The sequence below is a fragment of the Hemiscyllium ocellatum genome, chromosome 8 (genome assembly GCF_020745735.1).
Source record: "Hemiscyllium ocellatum isolate sHemOce1 chromosome 8, sHemOce1.pat.X.cur, whole genome shotgun sequence".
NCBI lineage: Eukaryota > Metazoa > Chordata > Chondrichthyes > Orectolobiformes > Hemiscylliidae > Hemiscyllium > Hemiscyllium ocellatum.
The window spans coordinates 80,453,645-80,477,576 of record NC_083408.1 but is presented as its reverse complement, the minus strand read 5'-3'; the positions used below and the strand labels follow the sequence as shown (position 1 = coordinate 80,477,576).

Below are 23,932 nucleotides of genomic sequence, written 5' to 3'. Positions count from 1 at the left end.
CTAAGTAGGAGAGCCACACAGATCGTTGCTTGGGCCACAATAATTAACAAAACCGATTAATGACGTGAAGGAGGAGGAAAGGTAGTATACTATAGCCAGGGTTGTGATGGACACAAGAACATGGGATGTCAAGTGCTGAGGATGATAGACAGATTTAACGAGCGTGAAAAAAACTTGGCAGAGGGAATATAATGTGAGGAAATGCAAATAAGTTATGCAATTTCACAAGAGAAGAGGAGCTAAGATTATTTAAATGGAGAAAGACTGCAGAAAGCTAAAAACAAAAAGAGGGGATTTGGGAGTCCTCAAACACAAAAAGCTAATATTTAAGTTCAGTGGGCAATAGGGAAAGATGTCCTAAGAGGTTTATAAAAATCATGAGAGGTATGGGGCTAATTGCCAAAGGTCTTTTTCCCCATGATAGAGGAGTCCAAAACTGCAGGGCATAGGTTTAAAGTGAGGGGGAGAAAAAAAAAAGATTTAAGGGGTCACTTTCTCCACAGAGGGTGGTGCATATATGGAATGAGCTGCCAGATTAAATGGAGGAGGCTGGTACAATTACAATATTGATAAAGGCATCTGGATGGGTACATGGATAGAAAGCATTTAGAGGGATATGGACAATGCTGGCAAACGGGACTACATTAATTTAGGATATTGGGTCAGTATAGGCAACTTGAACCAAAGGATCTGTTTCTGTGCTGTACAACTCTGACTCTAATACCAAGTAAGTAAAATGAAAGGGAATAAAAATATAAGTAAAAGAAATTTGTATTTTAATTCTATAAACAGTCATCTGTAATGATGAAATTAAAAACTAATACCCAATACTTACATCTACTTGTTTCTCAAACTGCTTGATCTTGCGCTTCAAAGACTGCACATAGGTTATGAAGGTCACAGCATCAGAAGTACTAGCAGTATCAACTGAGTGCTGCTCCAACTCTTGACGAGACTGGATATTTTTTTTTAAAAAAAAAATCAACATTTAGAGTCAGGACATCAATGGGCAAAAATCTACAAATGCTGCGCACATTGTATCAAAGCTTACACCCCTTACCTTAGAAATCTGAGAATGGAACTCCTGCATATTCTGACCAAGCATCTGTCCAAATTTGCTAAGAACCTCCTTATGCCAAGAATCATATTTTAAATTGACCTTTGACTGCACCTAGAAGAATTTAAACAAGCAAACAGAACGACTTTCAATAACTGGACAAATCAGAGACCTCGAGTAATCACAATAGTTGTGGCAGGTCAACACTTCAAGTCTGACTATTTATACCTTACCAAAAAGGCTATCCAATAAACGGGCTAATGAAGCTTTTGTTTAAACCACATAAAAAGAGAAAAGTCTCTGATTTAATACTCTTACCTTTCCATAATCAATGACAACAGGCCCAAATTCCTTTCTAGTTTCTGCATTGTCAAAGGTTCCTCTGGCCTTTCTGATTTGCACAAGCAGAGCTTGCCATTTGTTCAGATCATCTTCCAGGCGGTTATAGATATTTTCAGGTTGCATATCCCACAAACACTGGTACTGAAGCCAAACCTAACAAGAAAAATGTAGCACATGTAGAAAGATTTGTTGAATGGAGCAAGACCCAAGATACAACAATAGCAATCTTCAAAATGCTTACCTTGACATACTTTTCAACTTCTCTGACAATTCCCATTACAGCTTCATGAGCTTCTTCCAAAGCAGCTGGTCCATCTGGCATTCTTGTGAGTGCATTCCGGTAAAATTTCTCTTCTTCAGACAGTTCATACTGAAAGCCAACCTAGTCAGATTTTGCAGATATGGGGTTTGTAAAAGGAAAAACCATCAAATTACTTTGTGTCAAGGTATCTTACAGAATTCCAAGTCACATTAATAACTTCACTACAACTTTCAAAACTTAAATGGAGCCAAAATTTGAGTCACCAGTATTTCAAATCCATCAAGAGTAAACTAACCAGCAAAGCTTAATAGTCAGCATATCAGCTAAAAGAATCATAATTACATAATCTAGTTAACATATAACCAATTTTTTAAAACCTCTAAGACGACAAAGTACCTTTGGCATTGAGTGTTTTTTGAGTGTAAGCCAATGTCCAGAGGGGACCCACTGGGATCTGTATTGGGCCCTTTCTGCTGGTGGTATAATTGATTTAGGCTTGAATGCAGGAGAGTTGATCAGTACATTCACAGATGATATGAAAATTAATTGTGTATTAAACAGTGATAACGATAGCCTTGGACTACAGGAAGATATAGAAGGGCTAGCTGGATGGACTGATCACTGGCAAACAGAATTCAATCCAGACAAATGAGGGGGGATGTACTTGGGTGGGACAAATAAAGCAACAGACTACATGAGGATGAGTAGGACCACAGGGAACACTAAGGATTAGAGGAATCTTCTATGCATGGTCTTATTTGTGGGCCGACAAAAGCAAAGCGAAAGCTAAAGCTACATAGTTTACACATGAAATAAGCGAAGTTGAATAGGAAACCATACTGAAAACACACTCATTGATTTTGAAAGTTACGTAAATTATGCCAATAAAGGTTTCATATCAAATTAACAGTATGAACAAATCCCTTCATAAAACAGAAAACTTCACTCTTTACTCACCTGATATCGTTGACTCTGTATTCTAGGGAGTGTTAGAATAATCATCTTCCAGCTAAACAGCTCTTGGTATAACTTGTATCTACAGTCTTCGATTGGTGGATGCAAATAAATGACCTGATTTGTGATGTGAAGTTCATGTACTATGTTCTACAAGAAAGAGGACAAGAAGAGAGAGTTTTCAAAGTCTCTTGAAGAATAAATATTTCCTTATTTAATCTATTCTTCAGGACAACTTCAGCACCAGAGAAGAAATGTCAGAAAACATTTCAGGGAAAAAAAAACAGAAACACTGAAATGAAATACATTCTCACAATGGGTTATATCCAGGTTATCAGTGTTTGAATATGTTAAATCAAGTGCATTATTGCTGATTTAATGGTAGCCGACCTCTGTCTTAGGAGTTGACTGATCAGAAACAGACATTAATAGAATGTTACAAGCATGGGTCATTTAGTTAACTGTGCATTGTTGGCTTTTCAAAAGAGCTATTAAATTAGTCCCACCCTCTGCTCTTTTCTCATTCATATGTGCTCTTCCCAAAGACATATCCTTAGCTTGATGCTTGACCCAAGCTTTTAGTTTTGGGTTGTTTCTCATTAGAAGATGGTCAGGGGCAAGTTAGCGGGTTCAGATCTGCTTTAACTGGAACAGAAGTCAAATATGCATTACAGGGATTATTCTGAACCATAAGCAAACCATTTTCTCTCTTTCCCAGTCTTCAGTGTTTTTAGTTTTCAAGTATTTGCCCACTCCTCTTCTTCAAAGCATAGAATCTGGTGCAGAACCTTTTCCCTTTATAGCCCCTCAGCTTTTCTTCAAAATTTATCTTAAAATAATGCCCCACTTACTCATCTTTCTGCCACTAGCAATGGTCTTCCCCCTATATCTATAATAAGCTCGTAAAGATTCCAAACCCCTTAATGCAATTGTTAATTTGCTCTATTCAAAAGGGGAATTATTCTAATCTCTATACAACTATTCTTTCATCCCTATCATTGTAGTAGTTTTCCTTTGTACTAAGGTCATTGCAACTTTCCTAAAGTGATGCCCAGAATTGCCCATATTCCAAACTAGTCCCATAGTTTGACATCATTTCCTTGATTTTGTACTGCATATCTACTTATAAAGCCATGAATACCTTATCTTCTTTTTAAGCAGCTTTTCAATTTGTCCAGCTGCCATTGAAAACTTGTAAACGTACTACCCGATTCTCTAGATTTCCTGTAATACCTTTAAATAGTATCCAAGTTTCATCATTCATCCTGCTAAAATGAATCACTTCATATTTCTCTCCTTTAAAATTCCATCTGTCAAATATCTGCCAATTTCACCACCCTGAAGTCTACATCCTCCTCACTTTAAGACATTTTTAAGCTTTTCATTTGCGAATGTTGGAATCAGGTCCAGTACATCCAATTTTAAGTCATCAACATACAACTGAAAGAGTTGGCTCAGCATTTAACTAGTGAGACAGTTCCTTCCAGTTGAGATAACAGCTCACTGCTAATACCTACTTTGTATCCAATGGCCAATTTTGTATCCAAACAACTACTTGCCCTTTAATCCCTACATATATGTCTTTTCCTTGTCTTCATTAGTTGGGGCATAGGATATAGGAGCAAGGAAGTCTAACAGACATTTTATAAAATGTTAGTTAGACCACAGATGGAAAAAAAACTGCGGCAAACAGAACTGCACAATCAGAAAGACATGATTGCACTGGAGAGAGTGTACAGAGGAGATTTACCAGGATATTGCCTGGGATGAACAATAAATCTCAGTTATGAGAGACTGGATATGCTGCATTTATTTTTCTTGTAGCAGAGAAAGCTGAGGGGAGGTTCTGATTGAAGTAGACAGACAGGATAGATCAAGGAAATCTTTTCCCTATGGTAGACATGCCTAAGGCCTAAGGGCACAAATTTAAAATGCGAATTGTAAGTGGTTAAGGGGAAAATTGGGAGAGTGGTAGAGGCAGATGATCTTGCAACATTTAAGCAGCATTGGAATGAGCACTTCAAATGCGAGGGCATACTAGGCTATAGACGAAGATGAGGAAAATGGAATTGCTGTAACTGGTATTTGTTGGTTGCCATAAACATGGGCTGAAGGGCCTGTTTTTATGCTGTATGACAGTTTTGAGAGTTTATAGACTTAAATTGCACAGCCCCTTTACTATTTCAAAAGCTCAAGCCAGTTCAATAAAATGAACATTTAACAAATACATGCCATCTGAATTTAGTAACCCATGTGTTATTTAGCAGCAAATAGTTTCTTTCTCTGGTTAGTATTTTTAAAACTGCTCCATTACAGATGTTTGGATCCTTTAGCGTATAACTGCTCAGTCTCTCTTGTTTTGTTTTGAAGTACTATACTATTTGAAACCATCTGGAGCCACCATGGAGAGTGGGAAGCTTTTAGCCACAGAATCCAATTTCCTTACTTTCCCTTTGCAAGCTAAGCTGTATCCTAAAAATACAGAAATCGTGATGTCCATTTTAGCTTCTCCATATCCTCCATAATCTTGCCCTTTGTGATATTTGCATAAATACCTTCAGTGAAGACTGATACAAAATACTGTCAGTCATAGTTTCTGCTCCATAACATTTTGCAGCTAGCTCTGCACCTGCTTTAACTTACCCTATTACTATTTATACATGTAAAAATGACGAGTTCCAATTCTGTCACTTGTTAATTTACTCTCGTATACACTTCGCTCATGTTGAAGTTAAGTCAGTAGAATTTTTACATGTCTTACAATACACAATCCTAGTGTTATTCTGCTTTTTATAGCTTTAAACAGATACGACTGGAAATTTAAGCTCTCAGAGCCAATAATGTGACAAGAGTGAAAGCATTTTCATAGTATTTAAACAAACAAGTTAATGCCTTTTGTAGAAGTAGATAAATCTTACTCTGATTTTTGGGTCACCTCCTGGTTTATGGCTGGTTTGTGGGGCATCTGTATCCATGTCTACATCAGCTTTGTCATCAGCCTGTCCAAACAAAACTTGTGTCCATGCTCTCAATCCAGCTTGTAAACGAACTCCCAAGATCCTTTCAATCTATATAAAAACAGTTCAGTTAGTGGATTCTCAAGTAAAATAATCTTTCACTTTAAAATAAATGTTGTATACATCTTTCCCAGCACCATTTCTGTTTATGAGCATTTCTTACCTCAATATCCAGCTTGTTGACCCAGATTGGCAAGTTGGAATAGGAATGGAGGTTCAAATCATCAACTGCTTTCTGGATACGGTTCAGGATTTCAGAAAATACTTTCTGGTCATATACGCAGGTTTCCAAAGAACGAACTTCAAGGTCAATCTTCTCTTCGATAATGAGAAGATCATCCACCTAAAAGATATATGCAGATAACTTATCTACTATTCATTTAGTTGAATTGAATTTTTCCTGTAGCTTTCTCACTTTTGTAGAATATATACATACAGTAATAAAGTTGTAAACAGCTTGGGCCTTTCACATTTCTCACTTAGAAATTCTACAATGAAATAGTCTGCAGAAAAATTAAACATTTAAGGTAGAAAATAGTGAAAGAACTAATTAGCTGTAATCAACAATACAAAGAATAATCTCCTCCTGACCACATCAGCTCTAAACTTAAACCAACCAGTCTAAACTTGAGACATGCACAAAGAGCAATTGAAATAGAAAACTATCGTGGACAAACCTTTTCCTGAAAGCTGAAAACACTCTCTGCCAAACGCTGTACGTAAGGGTCTAATTTGTAGGATTCCCAGACCAACGCAATTCCTTCAGCTATCAATCCCTGCACCTCTCTTTTCAGGCCAGCAACCAACAGAGAAATTGAAATCCGTTCTTCGACCTTCTCACATGTTCTTTCATAGGTACGAACACTTTCAATCAATGAAATAGCAAATGGATAGAGCTGATTAGCTTGGTGAGCTTTATTGACAATTGCAAGTGGAACACGGAATCCAAGCCATTTAAGATTGCGAACTTCTTTGGAAAGTGTAATAATCTCAGGTAGGAAGTTTACTTTCAATTTCAGAACATTCCCACTACGTCCACGAGCACGTGTGCTTTCTATAGTGAAGATACGACCAGACACTCCAAGATTACGCTGCTGGACCTTTCGTGCCCAGTCATCAAATATTTCTTGTGTGTTGAGCTTCATACGAAAACTGTCACCATCTTGTTTCAGTTTCTGCCCTTCTACATGGTTCTCCCAGCCCTTACCAAGAACATCTTCTACACGCTTCATGTAGGCAGTAAGCTGTCTATCAATCTGCTTTGCCCAAATTATAGATCCCGAAACAGGAGGTAAGTCACGGACATGACTCATTTTACAAGCTTGACTTTGTGGGTACTGCACCTTGAACTTGTCATGCAAGGCTTCAATATCATCTTTCACACGTTGAATGAGTTGCGTTTGGTATTCACGAATAGCACCTCGAATGTGAGGACGAACAAACAGAGCGTTAAATCTGGAAAATATTCTGAACATTTCATTGGCATTTTTTGCAGTGCCAAGCTGATCTCTTAGACGGGCCGTAATACGTGTTTCAACTCTGTCAATTCGTTCATCGTAGCGCTTCAGCGCTGCTTCCCAAGCTTCAGTTCCTTCTTTGGAAACATCCAACCCATCAACTTCCTTGACATTTTCATAAGCAAGATTCACCTCTTCAATGGCATTTGCATCTGCTGCATCAAATAGAACTTCTGCTACTTTCATGTCCTGGGGTTCTGGGCCTTCTCCCTGGGACTGTTGAGCAACTGCAGTCACCTTTAAAAGGGAAAAATAACAGATCCTGAATTAAGCATAGCAGAGAAATGTAAAAAAAGGGTTTTTGTTTGAAAAGGAAACATAAATGGGACAACCGTGGCTCTAAAAAGTTGGCTGAAGCCAAAAAAAAACCTTTGGCATTTTAAAATTATGACCAATGTCAGCAACTACTAACACCAGTAGATACCCGAAGAATTTGCCAGATAAGAGTGCTATTTTCCCTACTCTTGACATTCCTCAATTATTCTGCCCTTCGAGTTAGAATTATTTAACAGTTGTTTCTCACAAGAATGTTTAAATAATCAAGATTTAAAAAGTATAAACTATGGCTTAAATTTGGCTATTTATAACCTATGGGTACACAGAGTCTCAGCATTTATATTCAAGTTGATCCTTGTGTCTTAAGTCACAAAAATTAAAATAAATTTAACTTTGTCAATTCGTTCATTGAGAAATTATTTTTGTTAATACAAAGGAACCTCGATTATCCAGCATTCAATTACCGGATTATCCGGCAAGATTGCAAAGTCCCGATGCTTGGTTAAACTATGTTATCCGATTATCCAGAATTCGATTAACTGAACAAAATACTCCCGCCCATGTCTTTTGGATAATCGAGGTTCTTCTGTATACTGTATAACTGCCAGCTTCCACTGGTGCATTAAAATTACCTGAGGTCTAAGCACACGGACAATAACAGCCCTTAGCTGCTCATGTTGTCGCCTGAATTTTCTCATCTGATCAAGACGGGCCTGCAGTCTACGATGAGCAGGATTGATACGCCACACCATCTTAAGATTTTCTTCTCGCTTTCGTTTAACTATATCACGAAGCAAAACTTGAAGCTTCTCATACTCATCATCCCAAGTCTGGAACACTTCAAAACATGCCACCATGACCTAAAATAAGTCCATAGTTAGCTCCGTATTAATGTAACATTCTCACTAAAAGGTAATATATGTTCACTTAGAAAACTGCCATACAAGTTGGCAAAGCATGTAGAATAATGACAAAGCTACCTTTTCAAATTCTTCATAAGCAACATGCATCAACTTTCGGGTTCCCAAGACTTTAAGCAACTGAGAGCTGAGGTCTCTTGAAATTGCTTCCACCAATCTCAATGCTCGTTGAATAGGATATTTTGTGTTTCTTATTTTTCGCAAGTGAGTGAAGATTGCAACTAGTGCCTGTCTGATTTTATCCAGTTCAGTTGCAGACAGCAAATCATTCAGAGGAAAATCCTTCATCAAGGGGTTGTAGTCATTTACTGTTTCCAATGCCTGCTTAAGTCCTATTTTGAAAAAATATTGCAATTAAAAATTCAAAACACCTAGAATTTATATCCTTACATTCTGCAATATACAGTATGACATGACCTTTGACTCAGCCTTTTCAACAATTTGATATTGAGAAACATCAAGGTTTTTAGACCTGTGATCAAGTTTGAAAATCTGCAATTCATCTGCACAAAATACTAAAATTAGATGACACAATAAACAAAGTTCATCAGCTTATTTTCTTCAGCACTAACTTTGATTGATGTACATTTTCTATTTCTAGAAACAGGAGAAGTTAGAATCATATTTAAAAGTGCATTTTAAATACACAGGCATAATTAAGAGCCAAACAAATTATTTGCATTGTTTTGAAAACAAACTCTGGGCTTAAAAGATCCAAATAAAGGCACTTGCACAATACAATCAAAGGTTTCCTCACAAAATAAGAGTTTACAAGATAGCATATTAGCCTGGACAAAAGGATGAACTATTTAACAGGAAACAAGCATAATGGGTCATTTTTGAGTTGGCGAAAAGAAAGACATGGAGTGTTACAAGCATCAGTGATGGATCCTCAACTATTAATCCGTACATGACCTCAGCACCTCCATTCAGAAATCTGTTGACGACACCACCATTGTGGGTCAGACCTCAAACAATGACAAGACAAAGTACAAGAAAGACAAAGTACAAGAAAGACACAGACAGCTTAGTGGCACAATGTAAAGACAATCCCTGCCTCAGTGTCAGCAAAACGAAGGAGTTGGTTATCAACTTTAGGAAGTGGAGTAGAAAACAAGCCCAGCTGTATCAACGGCAATGAAGCTGAGACGGTCAAGAGTTTCAAGCTCATGAATAAATATCACCAATCTATCCTGGACCATCCACATCGAAGCTATAGTAAACAAAGCACACTAATGCCTCTACTTCCTCAGGAGTGTAAGGAAATGCAGCATTCCCACAATGACATTTACCAATTTCACCATAAAGTATTCTGCCCAGATGCATCATGGCTTGGTATGGTAACTGCTCTGCCCAAGACAGCTACAAACAGAATTGTGAATGCAGCCTAGGTGAATCATGAAAACCAACCTTCCTTCCACTGACACCGACTACACTTCCCACTGCTTCAGGCAATCAGCCAACATAATCAAAGACACCTACCACCCCCGTTACTCTCTCTTCCATCCTCTATCAGGGAGAAGATAGAAACATTTTAGGACATATACCAACAGCTTCTTGCCTGCTATATAGAGTGATACTACATGGAAACACTTTGGTCTAACTCATCTGTGCTGACCAAGCATCCCAATCTGACACTGTCCCATTTGCCAGCACTTGGTCCAAATCCCTCTAAACCCTTCCTATCCATACACCCATCCAGATACCTTTTAAATGTTGAAATTGTACCAGCCTCCACCACTACAGAAGTGCTTCACAGGAGGCTCCCAAGCACTGAGGATATCACCTAGACAGGGGACAAAACGTCTGCAACACAAATTCCCAGTTCGTCGAACTGGACCACAACAACGAGCACCTGAGCTACAAATCTTCTCACAAACATTGCCCACCACTTCCTCTGGAAGCTCAGTCCATTCATGCACCACCCTGTGTGGAAAACTTTACTTCTGCACGTGAAGGAGTAAGGCACCAAAAGTTTGTTTTCAAATAAAACTGTTGGACTACAACCTGATGTGTGATTTTTGACCTTGCCCAACCCTTCCACATCATGAAAAAGTTGCACCTCAGGTTCCTTTTAAATCTTTCCCCCTCACCTTAAATCTATGCTCTCTAGTTTTGGGACACCCCCAGCCTAGGAAAGAGTCTTTGGTTGTTCACTCTACCCATGCACCTCATGATTTTATATACTTCAATAAGGTCACCCGAGCCTCCGACGCTCTGGGAAAATAGCGCCAGCCTATACAACCTCTCCCGATTGCTCAAACCCTCTAACTCCAGCAATACCCTTGTAAATCTTTTCTGCACCCTTTCAAATTTAATAATATGGCAACTACTCGGCCCAAGATAGCTAGAAATTAGAGTTGTGAACGCTGCCCAGTGAATCTTTTCTGCACCCTAACAAATTTATCATTTTGGTATAGCAGGGAGACCAGAATTGAACGCAGTATTCCACAAGTGGCCTAACCAATATCCTTTACAACCACAACATGGCATTCAAACTCCTATGTTCAATGCACTGACCAATAAAGGCACACACTACCTGCAACTCCACCTTCAAGGAACTATGAAATGGTACCAAAAGGTGTCTGCTCAACAACAATCTCCAGGACCCGACCATGAAGTGTTAAAGTCCTGCCTGGATTTGCATAACCAAAATGCAATACTTCACATTTATCTAAATTAAAAGTCCATCTAGCTTCTAGGTCCTGTTGTATTAAGAACTTTTATAAATCTTTCCTTTGTCACCTTAAACCCATGTCCTCTACTTTTTGGATTCACCTACACTAGGAAAAAAGACTTTGGCTGTTCATCCTATCCATGTCATCATGGATTTTATAAACCTCTATAAAGGTCACCCCTCAGCCTCCTACGGTCAAGGAAAAGTACCCCACCCCAGCAACATGGTTCAAAGTCTTTTTGCTTCCTCTTAAGTTTGAGATGTTAATAGGAGACAAAAGCAAAGTGGTATTGCCACTAAACTATTAATCCAGAAGCACAGCTGATGTTCTCAGGAACTAGGTTCAAATCCTGCCACACAGATGGTGGAATTTGGATTCAATAAAGAATCTGGAATTAAGGATCTAATGAGGATTGTGATACTATTGTCGATTGTCAGAAAAATCCACTAACGGTTCACTCAAGTCCTTCTGGAGAGGAAATAGGACATCCTTACCTGGTCTGGCCTAGATATGACTTCAGACTCTCAGGAATGTGCTCATTTCTTTACTGTCCTCTTTGGGTAATGAGGGACAGGCAATAAATGCCGGTCCAGCCAGAGACATCCACATTGCATAAGCAAATTTAAATTAAAAAAGCCTTCCTATAGAAGGGTGACAAACTGTCAGACTAATGAATGGATCTTTCATACCTGATCTATATCTCCACTTTTCTGTCGCTGTAACACTGTATTCTGCATTCTGTTCTATTACCTTGATGAACTTATGTTAGGTATAATTTTTCTGATTAGCATGCAAAACAATACTTCTCACTGTATCTTGGTACATGTGACAACAGTAAGTCACACGTAAATCAAATCAAACCTATTACCAAAAAGAACAAGGACAGCAGATCACCACATGCAGGCTTCACATCAAGTTCATTCCACCTTTATTTGGAAATATATCACTGGCACTTAATCAATGCTTGCTCAAAATTCAAATAGCACTGCAGATCTATTCACAGCACAAGGACTGAAATGATTCAAGATGATTCATCACAATATTCTCAGGTTAATTAGGGATAGGCAATAAATGTAGTTCCAGTCATCTTATGAACCTATGAAATAAAAAAAATCCTGAAAAGTTACTGTACAGCCTCTTCAGGTTATCCTTCAAGATGTTTCCAGAAGCTTGGAAACAGAAATGGGCCACTGGGCAAAATACACCATGTTAAGAAATCTTGGTTAATCTGTAACTGACCTCCATATTTGTCTTTGGTTTCCGAATTTCATTCCTGTAAGGTCTGTTCTAAATTGGACAAACTATCCCTACATGTCAAGTCACATTGAACAGTAAAAAAAAATGCTTAGCCATCCTAAATTATGAACTGTAGCAGTTTTTCAACAGATATTCAGTTCACTAGTCTACTATTCCTTGTCTTTCCTTTCTTAAATAAGGATAGCTTAAGATATATATAAAATTTGGCAGATGGAGTCTACATTGGATCATAGTTGATATATTTCTCAACTCCACTCTCCTGCAATCCTTGAACTTTTTTTTAAATACGCTATCCTTCCTTGGACACCAGACTCAAAACTGCTGACAATATTCCAAACATAGTCTGACCAGAGCCTTATGCAGCCACAGCTGTACACCCCTGTTCTTTGATTGTAGCCGTCCTGAACTGAATGCTAACGCTGCAGTTGCCTTCCTAACTACCAAATGATACTGCATGTTAACCTTAAGAGAATCCCAAACTAAGACTCCTAAGGCCCTTTGCATTTCAGATTTCCAAAGCCTTTCCCCATTAAAATGTCATCGACACCCCTTTTCTTCCAACTAAAGTGCATAACCTCTCACTTCCTCACATTATATTCCATCTACCACTTCTTTGCCCACTTTCCTAGCCAGTCCAAGTCCTTCTGCAGCCTCCCCGTTTCCTTAACAATACTGTCCTTTCACCAGTGTCATCTGCAAATTTATTAGCAAAGCCCTCAGCTACTTCATCCAAATCGTTAACATACATAGTGGGCAGCACGGTGGCACATCAGTTAGCACTGCTGCCTCACAGCGCCAGAGATCTGGGTTCAATTCCCGACTCAGGCGGCTGACTGTGTGGAGTTTGAACATTCTCCCGTGTCTGCATGGGTTTCCTCCGGGTGCTCTGGTTTCCTCCCACAGCACCAAAGATGTGCAGGTCAGATGAACCGGCCATGCTAAATTGCTCAGTGTTAGGTATGGGGTAAACGTAGGGGTATGGGTGGGTTGTGCTTCGGCGGGTCGGTATGGACTTGTTGGTGGGCTGAAGGGCCTGTTTCTACACAGAAAGTAATCTAATCTAACATATATAACACGAACAGTTCTTGTTTCAAAACTGACCTCTGCAGAACTCCACTACTCACCAGCTGCCACCCTGAAAAAGGCATCTTTATCCCCATTCTCTGTCTTCTGTCAGTAACTTGCCCCTAACACCATGAGATCTTGTCTTATTTAGCTGCCTTCTGTGCATCATCTTGTCAAAGGCCTTTTGGAAATCAAAACAGATCATGTCCTTTGGCTCATTGTCTGACTTGTTCATTAACCATCTCAGAATTCCTCAGAAGACTTCCCCTTGATGAAGCCATGCTGCCTCAGCCCTATTTTACCATGCACTTCCAAGTAACTTGCAATTGCATCCTTAATAATGGACTTCAAAACCTAACCAAGGTCAGGCTAACTGGTCTATAATTTCCTGTTTTCTGCCTCCCTTCTTTCTCAATAGGGACGTTACACTAGCCATTTTCCCATCTTCTACGACCCTCCTTGACTCTAGTGATTCCTGGAAGATCATTAATTCTTCCACAATCTTTTCAGTTATTTCCTTCAGAACTCTGGGGTGTAGTCCATCTGGTGCAGATGATTTAACCACCTCCAGTCCTTTCAGCATCCCCAGGAACTTCTCTTGTGATGATAAGGCCATAAGGCCATTATCCCATCCAGTCCACTGCCATTCAATCATGGCTGATGGGTATTTCAATGTCACTTACCCACACTCTTCCCATATCCCTTAATACCTTGCAAGATTAAGAACTTATTAATCTCTGCCTTGAAGACATTTAACGCCCTGGCCTCCATTGCGCTCCGCGGCAGTGAATTCCACAGGCCCACCTCTCTTGCTGAAGAAATGTCTCCGCATTTCAATTTTAAACTGATCCCCTCTATTCAGGGTCTTTTTTCCTTTGTAGTTCCTCAACTCTACTCACGCAAATTTTAATTCTTCCAACTCTATCACCTCTTGATATCGACTTAATTTCTTACAAACAAGACAAACTCGTCCAACCTTTCAATAGGAAGCATATCCTTGGATATTTAGTTCCCAGCCCCAATGCCTTTGTAGCCATGTCTGCGAAGTGCAATTTTCCAATATACATTTTTTAAATTGAGAACACTTCAGCACATTAATTATGGGACTGCAATGTCCTCACTTTTTTTTTTAAAAAGCATTTCATAGAATCATAGAATCCCTACAGTTTAGAAGCAGGCCATTTGACCCACTGAATCCACACCAACTCTCCGAAGACCATCCCACGCTGACCCTGCATTTCATTGCATAATCTACCTACCCGACACATCCCTAAACAAATGGGCAATTCTGCATAGCCAGTCCACCTAGGCTGCACATCTTTGGACTATGGGAGGAAACCGGAGCACCCAGGAAAAACATGCAGACACAGGGAGAATGTCCAAACTCTACATAGATAGTTGCCAGAGGGTGGAATTGAACCCAGGTCCCTGCTGTTGAGGCAGTAGTGCTAACCATTCAGTCACATTTAGTCCTGGATATTTGCTACTCTTTAATGCATTTGATTTCCCTGCTTACATTAAATCCCTCATTTAGGGTGCCTGGCATGCCCTCTCTACCTCTGCTATAAATATTTGTGCAAAGTGGTTGCGCAGAATGGTCACTTTATTTTTTAATTGCATCATTGACATCAGTTTCAGGGGTCCATCTGGGACCACGATTTCTCCAAAACAATTGCAAAACAAGTGTAGATTTTAATATCCCTTGCAAGTTGATTTGAATATTTCTTTTTTGTAATTCTTGCCAATTGCTTGACACTATTTACACTTTTTCCACTTTGCATGACTTGTACTTTTCTTTTGCATTTTTGTTTTAGATTTTACTTTGTTTTGTGCATATCTTACCTTTTGTCCATATCGTATTTGGCATGTAGAACTCTATGGCCATTTGATGTACACAATGGTTTTTGTATCTTGCTCAATAAAGAACTTAACTCATACTCATCTTCTGTCAGCCTATTAACGTACTTACCATACATCCTGCAGTCAATGCATCTCAACGTTGAAGCCAGCCTTGTCTAAGTCTAAGTTTAATATTTAATTAGCTATTTCACCTTTCTACCCTTTTAAAATGATCAATTTTGATATGCTTAAAGAAACACACAAAACAATTCCATACCAGTATCAGTATCAAAGCTAACTGTAGCATGGAAACGTTTGCCATGTTTGAGAATTTCCAAAGTCAGCAACACTTCTCCACTTTCTCGTTTCTCTTGAATGCGATAGAGGGCTCTCTCCAGATTCAACCAGAAACTGATTTCTTGTAGAGCAGTCCCTGAGGCAGGATCACGGTCAAGCTTGGTCACCTACATATAAAAATTTAACAAATCAATTTTCCGAATGGATTACATTATCTGTAGATTTTAGTAAAGTTCCTTTAATGTGGGAGAAATTGACCAATAAAGACAACATAGATCTAAAATTGAATCACCACCCTTTTAGGTGAACTGCAGTTAAGTGTTGCTGTAATTCATTTTAAAACCCTGAGTAAACCATAAAGAAAAATGTTTGCCCCTCCAGTTTACAATTAATGTCGGTCTTGCAATTAATAGAGCAATTTTAGACATTAATAGCAATAGCTGAATCTGAAGTTAAGGAACCAGCAGCATGAGCCTGCTTCTCCGGAATCAGGGAAAGGGAAGGGAAGTTAAGCACCATGCCACTGACGGCTCTGAACCTTTGAAGTGGGTGCAAGGGTGTTGCTCTGAGGCAGCATTCGCAAGGGCCTAATTGACAAAGACCAAGCCTGCCATTCCTAGGATGGAAGAGGGTGAAAGGTGAAGGCCCACAAGGCAGAGATTTTCATTTTATTTAATGCTCACTCTCAACATCGGCAGCACTCCATTCTCCTCTCCAATTTATCAATTTCTCTCTCCAAACTAGGTTACATTTTCCCTCTTAATTCAGGAAGTAGAAACTGGAGAAAATGCAGTTGATTAACTTCTTGAATGAAAATAATGATTTTTTAAAAAAGTGATTGTAGAGATTATACTTTTGAAATTTTTGGTTTTTAATGCAAGAAAAGCTTTTACATGACAAAATGAAAAACTATATTTTTTCCCACAAAAATCATGGGGTTGACTTTTACAGGAGTATGTATGTTACTTAAGGTACTAGAGTTGACTTGCCCCTGGAGACATTTGGTATCAAATACGAACAAGCTTCTATATTTTTCTATTTCATGTGAACAAAAATAAAACTTTGAGCTTGCTTCACACCACTTGGTAAAATCATTGCTGATCCAGTTGTGTCCTCATCCCAACTTTCATAGCTATCCTGCACACACACTGGCTCCTTCAATCAGGAATCTTATCCTTAAAAACATTCAATGATCCTTACCCCATTTTTCTGGGTGAGAGCATTCCACAGACTAATGACATATTTTTAAAAATCACCTGAATGCCATCTTAAATAGAACACCCCTCTTTTTAAAACTGGGCCCCCTCTTCTTATCCCTCCTCAAAGGATCCGTGCAGTATCCAGCCAAGTTCCCTCAATTAACCCATCTGTATTCCTCTGGTGTTTTTTTCACTCTCACCTATTGTTGTGCCATAAGCAAATGTATTAATTCAAGTCAACAAAAATGAGAGACAATCTTATCAGAACTTGAAAGGATTTGGCACTACTGGAATCTAGGAGATTGGAGATGGGCAAATGGGGAATTCTAATGGTAGGATCAAAAAGTGTAGGAAGGGAGCAGTGCTTGGCGGACAACTTTAACAGCGTTGTCTGAAGAAAGAAAATCTCACCCAGTGAACAGACTGGGTGATGCAAAGGTTGGAGTTGCAGTGTTAGAAACAAAGCAAGATGTCTACTGTATGCTACTCTTCCAGACTTTATCCCATAAAGCATTTCTCTTAGGACCTTTTACATTTCCTCAATTCCAATGGAAGGAAAGTGCTAATCGACTGCAGTCGATCATTCTCAAAACATGGAAAAATCAGATTATGGGGAAAATGTAAAATCCACTCATTTTCTGGAGTGGCAGGAAAGACAGGTTAAAAGGGGGAATGGGTTGGGAAAGGAAAGAACATTAACACTAAATGTTGTAGATTCCTGAAATCACAACACCATATAGAAACTCTGAAAACCCAAATCACAGGAGAACACAGAAAAAGACATAAAAATGAGGGCCTCAAGTAAGAGCTTGTACCATACGGCAAAAGATTGGAAATACAAAGATGTAAAACTATCTGTCCTCTAGATGGTAATGAGTTCACACATTGCCTTTTCATTAATGTATCTAAACTCTTTTTTAGGGGTGGGGAAAGAGAACACAGTCGGGTGTGGAGGAGGAAGAAAAGAATGAGACACAGACAGAAGAATTTCGGGAGTTTCAATTTTTATGTTACTTATATGGCTCCATATAACTTGCACTTCTCCTTAGAGGAAGCATTGCAAATATTGGAAAATTGGAAGATAACTTTTTAAAAAAAAAAGCAACAGGAGCCATTTCCAGAGATAGACCGGCAAAGCCCCGTTTCATATCTATATTGCAATTCAACATGGATGGTCAATACTGACACCGAAGTGAGGGAAAATAAAACTGTACAAACTCTAGCAATATTCATGCCCAAGTATAAATAAATGACCAGGAGAGATTTTGTCTTAAACAAAGTGTAGATATTTAATTTTGAAATGAATTTACAACACTGGATTCTGAAATAAGGTGTTAATTTCTCAGCATTACAAGTAATATTAATTGATCTGCATTATGTTTTAGGTTTTCACCAGATGTTCATGTTCAAGGTCAAGAACTATACCCAAAAATGAACCAACGCTATCAACCTGAACAACAAAAAATACCAACAGCTGATTAGAAATCACCTTGCTGAAATCAACATGCAAATCTAGCCTTTGGATTGAACAACGGCACTTAGAAAGCTATAACCTAAGAAACTGTGCTCATTAAAGTATAGTTGAACAGTAACAGATAAATCAAAATAGATTGAATTTGTTTACACATCCTATACTACACATCTTGAAGTGTTTGAGAAAAGGATAGTTTATTAACTTGAATACTAAATCTGGATCAACATGTTGTCTGAAACTTGGTTTTGCTTAAGCAGCAGAGCCTACATATTTAAGTCCATAAAAGACTGCAGTACCATGGCACAAGAAGCCAACAAGCTACAGGCTGCTCAAAATTTTTTTAAAGTTTAGAAAATTCTTAACCTCAAAAACTAAAAACAGCTGAAGATTTGCACATTTAATCTATTTCAAAATTACCTCACATCTGTGAAGCATTGAAAGTTGTAAATAGTAATTAATTTTTACCTTTTGGATTTCTCTAATCCAACGGTTTACACCAGACTGCAGTTGGTTGAGGAAGGTTGGATCCTCCACTTTATCACCAAAATCAGTGACTTTGGGTTTCTCTCCACGTTCATAGCACTGTTTGGCTAAATTGGTTATGACTGGATGGATTGGAAGGCTAATCTCTGGGATTTCAATATTCTGCTGTAGATGAAGTAGTCCCATTTCCAGCTCTGCAATCTTCTTCTCAACAGATGGAGCCATTTTGTCTCCATCTCTGGAAAAGTAGAGAATAAATTACTGGAAACATTGAGAATACTTAAACATATTGTATGGCACTCAGAACCCATTAAGAGAAACCACATACTGCCAATGTCCCATGACTTTTTTTCATCATCACTTGGTCTGAGAGGCTTTAAGAAACTAAGGTTGAACAAACTTTTCCACTTGTGTTACTCAAAGGCCTTATTACTGAGTAGCAGTTGGTAGATATCTTCACGTTCCTTATTGTTATCATGCAATAACTTTGAAATTGAAAGATTAGAAGTGGAAAGTGAGCCATTTAGCCCTTCAAGCCTGCTCCACCATTCAATATGATCATGGCACTGAAATGGATGATGAGCTCTGATCCCACTTTCTCCATATACCTGTTGATCTCTTTAGGCCTAAGAACTAAATCTATTCCTTGAAAACATTCAAAATGTTTTAACATCAACTAGTTTATGTGGCAAAGAATTCCAAAGGTCCAGCACTCTCTTGGCAAAGATATTTCTCATCACTCCTAAATAGGCTACGTTAGATTGTGAACCCTGGTTCTGGACTCCTCAAGCATCAGGAACATCCCTCCTGCGGTTATGCTGTTAGAATTTTATAGGTTGATTAGATTCCACCCCCACACCCCTTATTCTTCTAAACTCCAGTGAATCTTGTCCTCACCGAGGCCTGCCATTCAAGTATCAGCCTGGTAAACGTTTGATGCACTCCCTGCACAGCCAGAACATATTTCCTCAGATAAGGAGACAAGCTTCCTGGTGTGGTCTTGCCAAGGCCCTGCACAACTGTAGTAAGACATCTCTGCTGCTAAATTTGAATCCTCTCACTATGAATTACCATTGCCTTCTTCACTACTTGTAAGATTACATCCAGCAACTGATGTACAAGATCATCCATATCTCAATGTACCTCCTCCTTTTCCGAACTATCACTACTCAGTGAATCTGCCTTCCTGTTTTCGTACCAGAGTGCATATTATACTTCATGTGCCATGCATCGCCCACTGATAATTGTCCAAACAAGAGGGAAATATCCCTGCAACCTCCTCAAAGCTTACTCTTTGACTTACCTGGTCTCATCTGCAAACTTGAAAACATTACATTTAGTCCCCTCATCTAAATCATTAATATACTGTGGATAGCTGGTGCCCAAGCACTGATGACTGCGGTATCCTGCTAATCATTATTTGCTATCGGGAAGAATAGCTGTTTACTCCTACTCTATTCCTGTCTGCCAATCAGTTTTCTATCGGTGTCAGTACACCACCAGAGTTGGATTAGAGTTAACTTTAATTTACATCTAACGATTACATTGAAAACTAACAGCAGACTAAAGTAGCATCTGTGACATTCTAAAGGAGATAACACACATTTTATATTTACTAAACTTAAGATGTACATATGAATTTTAAAGTAACATAAATGCACAAAAGCAAATACCTGTCAGCCTTGCCAGACTCTCTAATGTAGGACTTGAAGAATGGAGCCACTGCATTGCTAATAATTGAATGCAATGTTTCATATGGAGAATCTTCACTAAGCGTTATAACACGCAGCTGAGATGAAATTGGTTTATCTGCATCAATAACTGGAGTACGCTTTATGAAGGCCAAACTAGAAACACAAGTATTGCAAATAAAGAAACAAAAAAAAAATTAGACTATGTACATAAGATATATATTCAAACAAATACACAGGTTTGCTTTTCTAAAAGCAGATTAACCTACTTGTAAAATTAGTCTGCAAGTGCAGTGTTAAAAATTACATAATTAATTCTAATGCAGTGCACTTTAGGTCAGAGAGCAAACGTTACTAAATTACCACAAATGAATGTACTGTATTTTATTCAAGTATGATAGGACTAATTGAAAATATATCCAATATTGAACTACAATATTGGTCAAATTAGACTAATTCATGTACATTTATCAATCAAAAGCTTAGGCACCTGTTAGACTTCAGTCCATAATGTATGTCAGTGTTGATGTTGTAAGCTATGTGCTCCTTCTCCTCTTCCCCTTCATCTCCAACATCCTCTATCAAGTAAACAATTGTTAAAGTGCATAAAACACAAGTATTGATGGGGTAAATAATCAACAAATTTAACAACAATGTAGTTCCTAAAATAATTTTATCAGAGAAAAAAAAAGAATGAGTTCTTTTATCATTTCTTGCTTTTCCCCCTCCAATTTATGGAAAAGCAGTAAACACATATCACTCAAAAGGTCTCAAGGACAGCTTGGATTGTTGTAGAGACAAAGATCATCAAAGCAGCTTTCATTTACCACCTTGTGGCAAGCCAAATGCCTGCAGTGACACACCCAAAAGAACACATCAAAATAAGAGGGAAAAAAGGACAAAATGAGGATTATAGGTACTTGACAGGAAACATCTATGTTGTATCTGCAAGCCCAAACAATAATTGAAAATGTTATGAACAAGCAGTGTTTCTTGTTATAGGCATTCAAATAGAACTGCAAAGAAATGAGATTTCACTCTGCCCCAAAGGAGCTAAGATTTGCATTAACCCTTAGGATTAAATTCTTTGCTATATGCGTTTCAAGAAAATTCAAATGTGAAAGAAATAAAAAGCACAATACCATGTGCAATCACTGAAAATTTGTTGCTCCTCTATGGATTGGATGTTTGTTTTAAAATGACAGAGGATAAAGAATTGATCCAATTCAAGAACACTGCAATGCAGATAAATTCTGACAGAGTGCTGGCTACAATAGAAATATTAAATATTAATATAAATCAGATAATAAATTCTTTAAAGCTAAATATAAAATAATTTGGCGCACTCCATATATCTACAGAAAGAAACAAATACAACATTTCATGTTGAACTATGATATGTAAATATCTCCAAACAATACTGCTGCATGAAAACAATTTACCATTTCTACTAACTGCGGTGGCTCTACTTCATGTCAGTTCCCACCATTTTGTTCCAAGTCTAAGGAGAGTAACCTTCTGACATTTTAAGATCAAGACTGCACTGTAGGAAATCTACTCTAATTTGTAAGACCAGGGTGGGGGATAATGTAGCTATTGAACAAGCATACACACAACAGGGAAGAGAGATATTATTAAAGTTAACAGCTTTGACCAAAATAAAGCTAACTTTTTTTGAGATTTGTAAATATACTGACTCAGTTCTTCATTAAGTGGAGTCAAACAAATATACGTCTATGGCTGTCAAATCACAACTTTCCTCATATGAGGACCTTATCTGCAAGGCAATCGAAAATATTGTAACAGCATCAAAATATTGAGAGGGGTGGGGGAGGGGATGGGAAAGGGGCAGACCATATATTGCGCAAATTAAAAAATAAATTCCCAAATATAGCCGTTACCCATAACTTGAAAATCACAGCAAAAAAATGGGAGTAATAAGGTACTCGAAACGACACACACTTTCTACTTTCTTCCCCCCCCCCCACCCTAGAAACTGCCTAATCTATTTGCTACAAGTTTTTCTAAACATCATTTGTTTTTAATTTCAGGCTGATTGCACCCGCAGTATTTTATTTTTGTGCTGTCGCAGGAATGAGGAAAAACCCCCAAGGGAAATCTTGCAGCTGAGCCGGGAGTAGTGCGCCTTCTAAACTGACAGCCTTGTTGTCAGCTCCAGAGGCTCCTTGGTTCCACCTTTGTTTTAGGCTGACCGCTGCCGCACCATCAGGTGGGTCGTTCATGGACACAGCCGGCATTTCAGTGTTGGGCGAGGGAGGAAAAGGGCTTTTCTCCGAATGGGTGTGGCCGGCCGGCTTTGGCAGATCAGAGAGACCAGGATCCCAGCAGCGGATCACCAAACCTCACCTTTCAGAGTGGTCCTCTCCACCAGCACCGTGTGCATCTGGGGGTCGGAGAGGAATTTTTTCATCTGCTCCAGCGCACTCTTCTCCTCGAAGGCCGCCTCCAGGGCAGCCGGCGCCTCGCCGCCATCTTCCAGCAGCAACGGCACCAGTTTGCGAATGTGTTTCTGCAAAAGCGACACGTCGGCCACATTTTGCACTGTCACTTCCAGGCCGGTGGTGCCGTCCTCACCACCACCTCCTCCTCCTCCACTTTCGGACATGCTGAGATCCGCCTATGATCCGTCACCACCAGCTCCAAATGAACGGAAAGCAGCAACAACACCCAGACTAACTGACCGCTGTGTCACGTGGCACTGCAGAGGTGAGGTAATGCGGCACCGCAATGCCCGCTGGGTGTTGTAGTTCGCCCCCCGGCGGCCAACAATGTCTAGTTGTCGCCAGCGCTGCAGATTTAAACTACAACTTCCAGAATGCATCGCCAGAACCAGGGGTTTGCTGTTTCTTATTCTTTATCATCCTTTTCCCCTTTAATTTCTGAACATGATTTTTTTTCGCGACGATGCATCTGTTGTTTGCGTTTCTACTAAAAAGCTAGTTTGTCTGTATCAATTGCGAAAGAAAATTGGTTCATTTTTATCTTTTCATTTTGTCCCTTTCAAATTAATGTTTTTCCGTCTTGATCAAAGTTGTTGGAAATATAGAAAATTTCAAAGTGTTGCACTGATTTTACATCTTCGGTTCGAAAGTTAGAATATTCTTACTGACCAGTTATGCAATGGCATCACGCAATATTCCATTTTGTGTTGTTGCAGGAATGAGGAAGATCCCCAAGGGAAATCTTGCAACTGATGTACGCAATTGCTAAACCAGACATTCATTACTGGGGAGGTCCTGCAGTTGTGATAGAAAGGGTCAGGTTGCGGGTTCCACGAGACGTAGCGACAGAAGTAGTCCATTCGACCCATCGAGTTTCCTCACTATAGATTATGGCTGATTTAATTTATTACTGCCCTTCAGGGAAGGAAACTTGCCATCTTTCCTTGGTCTGGTTTGATGAGAGTCAAGGCCCATAGCAATGTGGTTGACTGTTGACTGCCCTCTGAAATGGCCTCCCAAGTCACTCAGTCCAAGGGCAATTAGGGATGCTCCCTAAAATGATTCCATGAAGGGAGATAGATGTTTCTGAGAAACAGTAATATGTTTAAGTGAACTACCCTGGCTTAGACACTTTCTACTTT

At 39.0% G+C, this 23,932-nt stretch overlaps 1 protein-coding gene across 2 annotated transcripts in view; it reads right to left on the bottom strand.

Moving 5' to 3' along the window:
* The window catches only part of dync1h1 (dynein, cytoplasmic 1, heavy chain 1), a 94,040-nt gene extending 70,998 nt beyond the window's left edge, over positions 1-23,042 (bottom strand). For both annotated transcript variants that reach the window (XM_060829278.1, XM_060829279.1), the window contains exons 1-15: positions 22,696-23,042; positions 20,819-20,906; positions 20,311-20,484; positions 18,620-18,875; positions 15,462-15,648; positions 8,406-8,677; positions 8,058-8,285; positions 6,310-7,386; positions 5,796-5,975; positions 5,534-5,683; positions 2,619-2,765; positions 1,641-1,781; positions 1,376-1,552; positions 1,061-1,171; positions 836-955 (exon numbers count right to left, since the gene is read on the bottom strand). In XM_060829278.1, the coding sequence (XP_060685261.1) occupies positions 836-955; positions 1,061-1,171; positions 1,376-1,552; positions 1,641-1,781; positions 2,619-2,765; positions 5,534-5,683; positions 5,796-5,975; positions 6,310-7,386; positions 8,058-8,285; positions 8,406-8,677; positions 15,462-15,648; positions 18,620-18,875; positions 20,311-20,484; positions 20,819-20,906; positions 22,696-22,954 (3,567 nt within the window). In that variant the 5' untranslated portion in view covers positions 22,955-23,042. The remainder of the gene's footprint in view (positions 1-835; positions 956-1,060; positions 1,172-1,375; positions 1,553-1,640; positions 1,782-2,618; positions 2,766-5,533; positions 5,684-5,795; positions 5,976-6,309; positions 7,387-8,057; positions 8,286-8,405; positions 8,678-15,461; positions 15,649-18,619; positions 18,876-20,310; positions 20,485-20,818; positions 20,907-22,695) is intronic.
* Between the last annotated feature and the right edge of the window lie 890 nt (positions 23,043-23,932).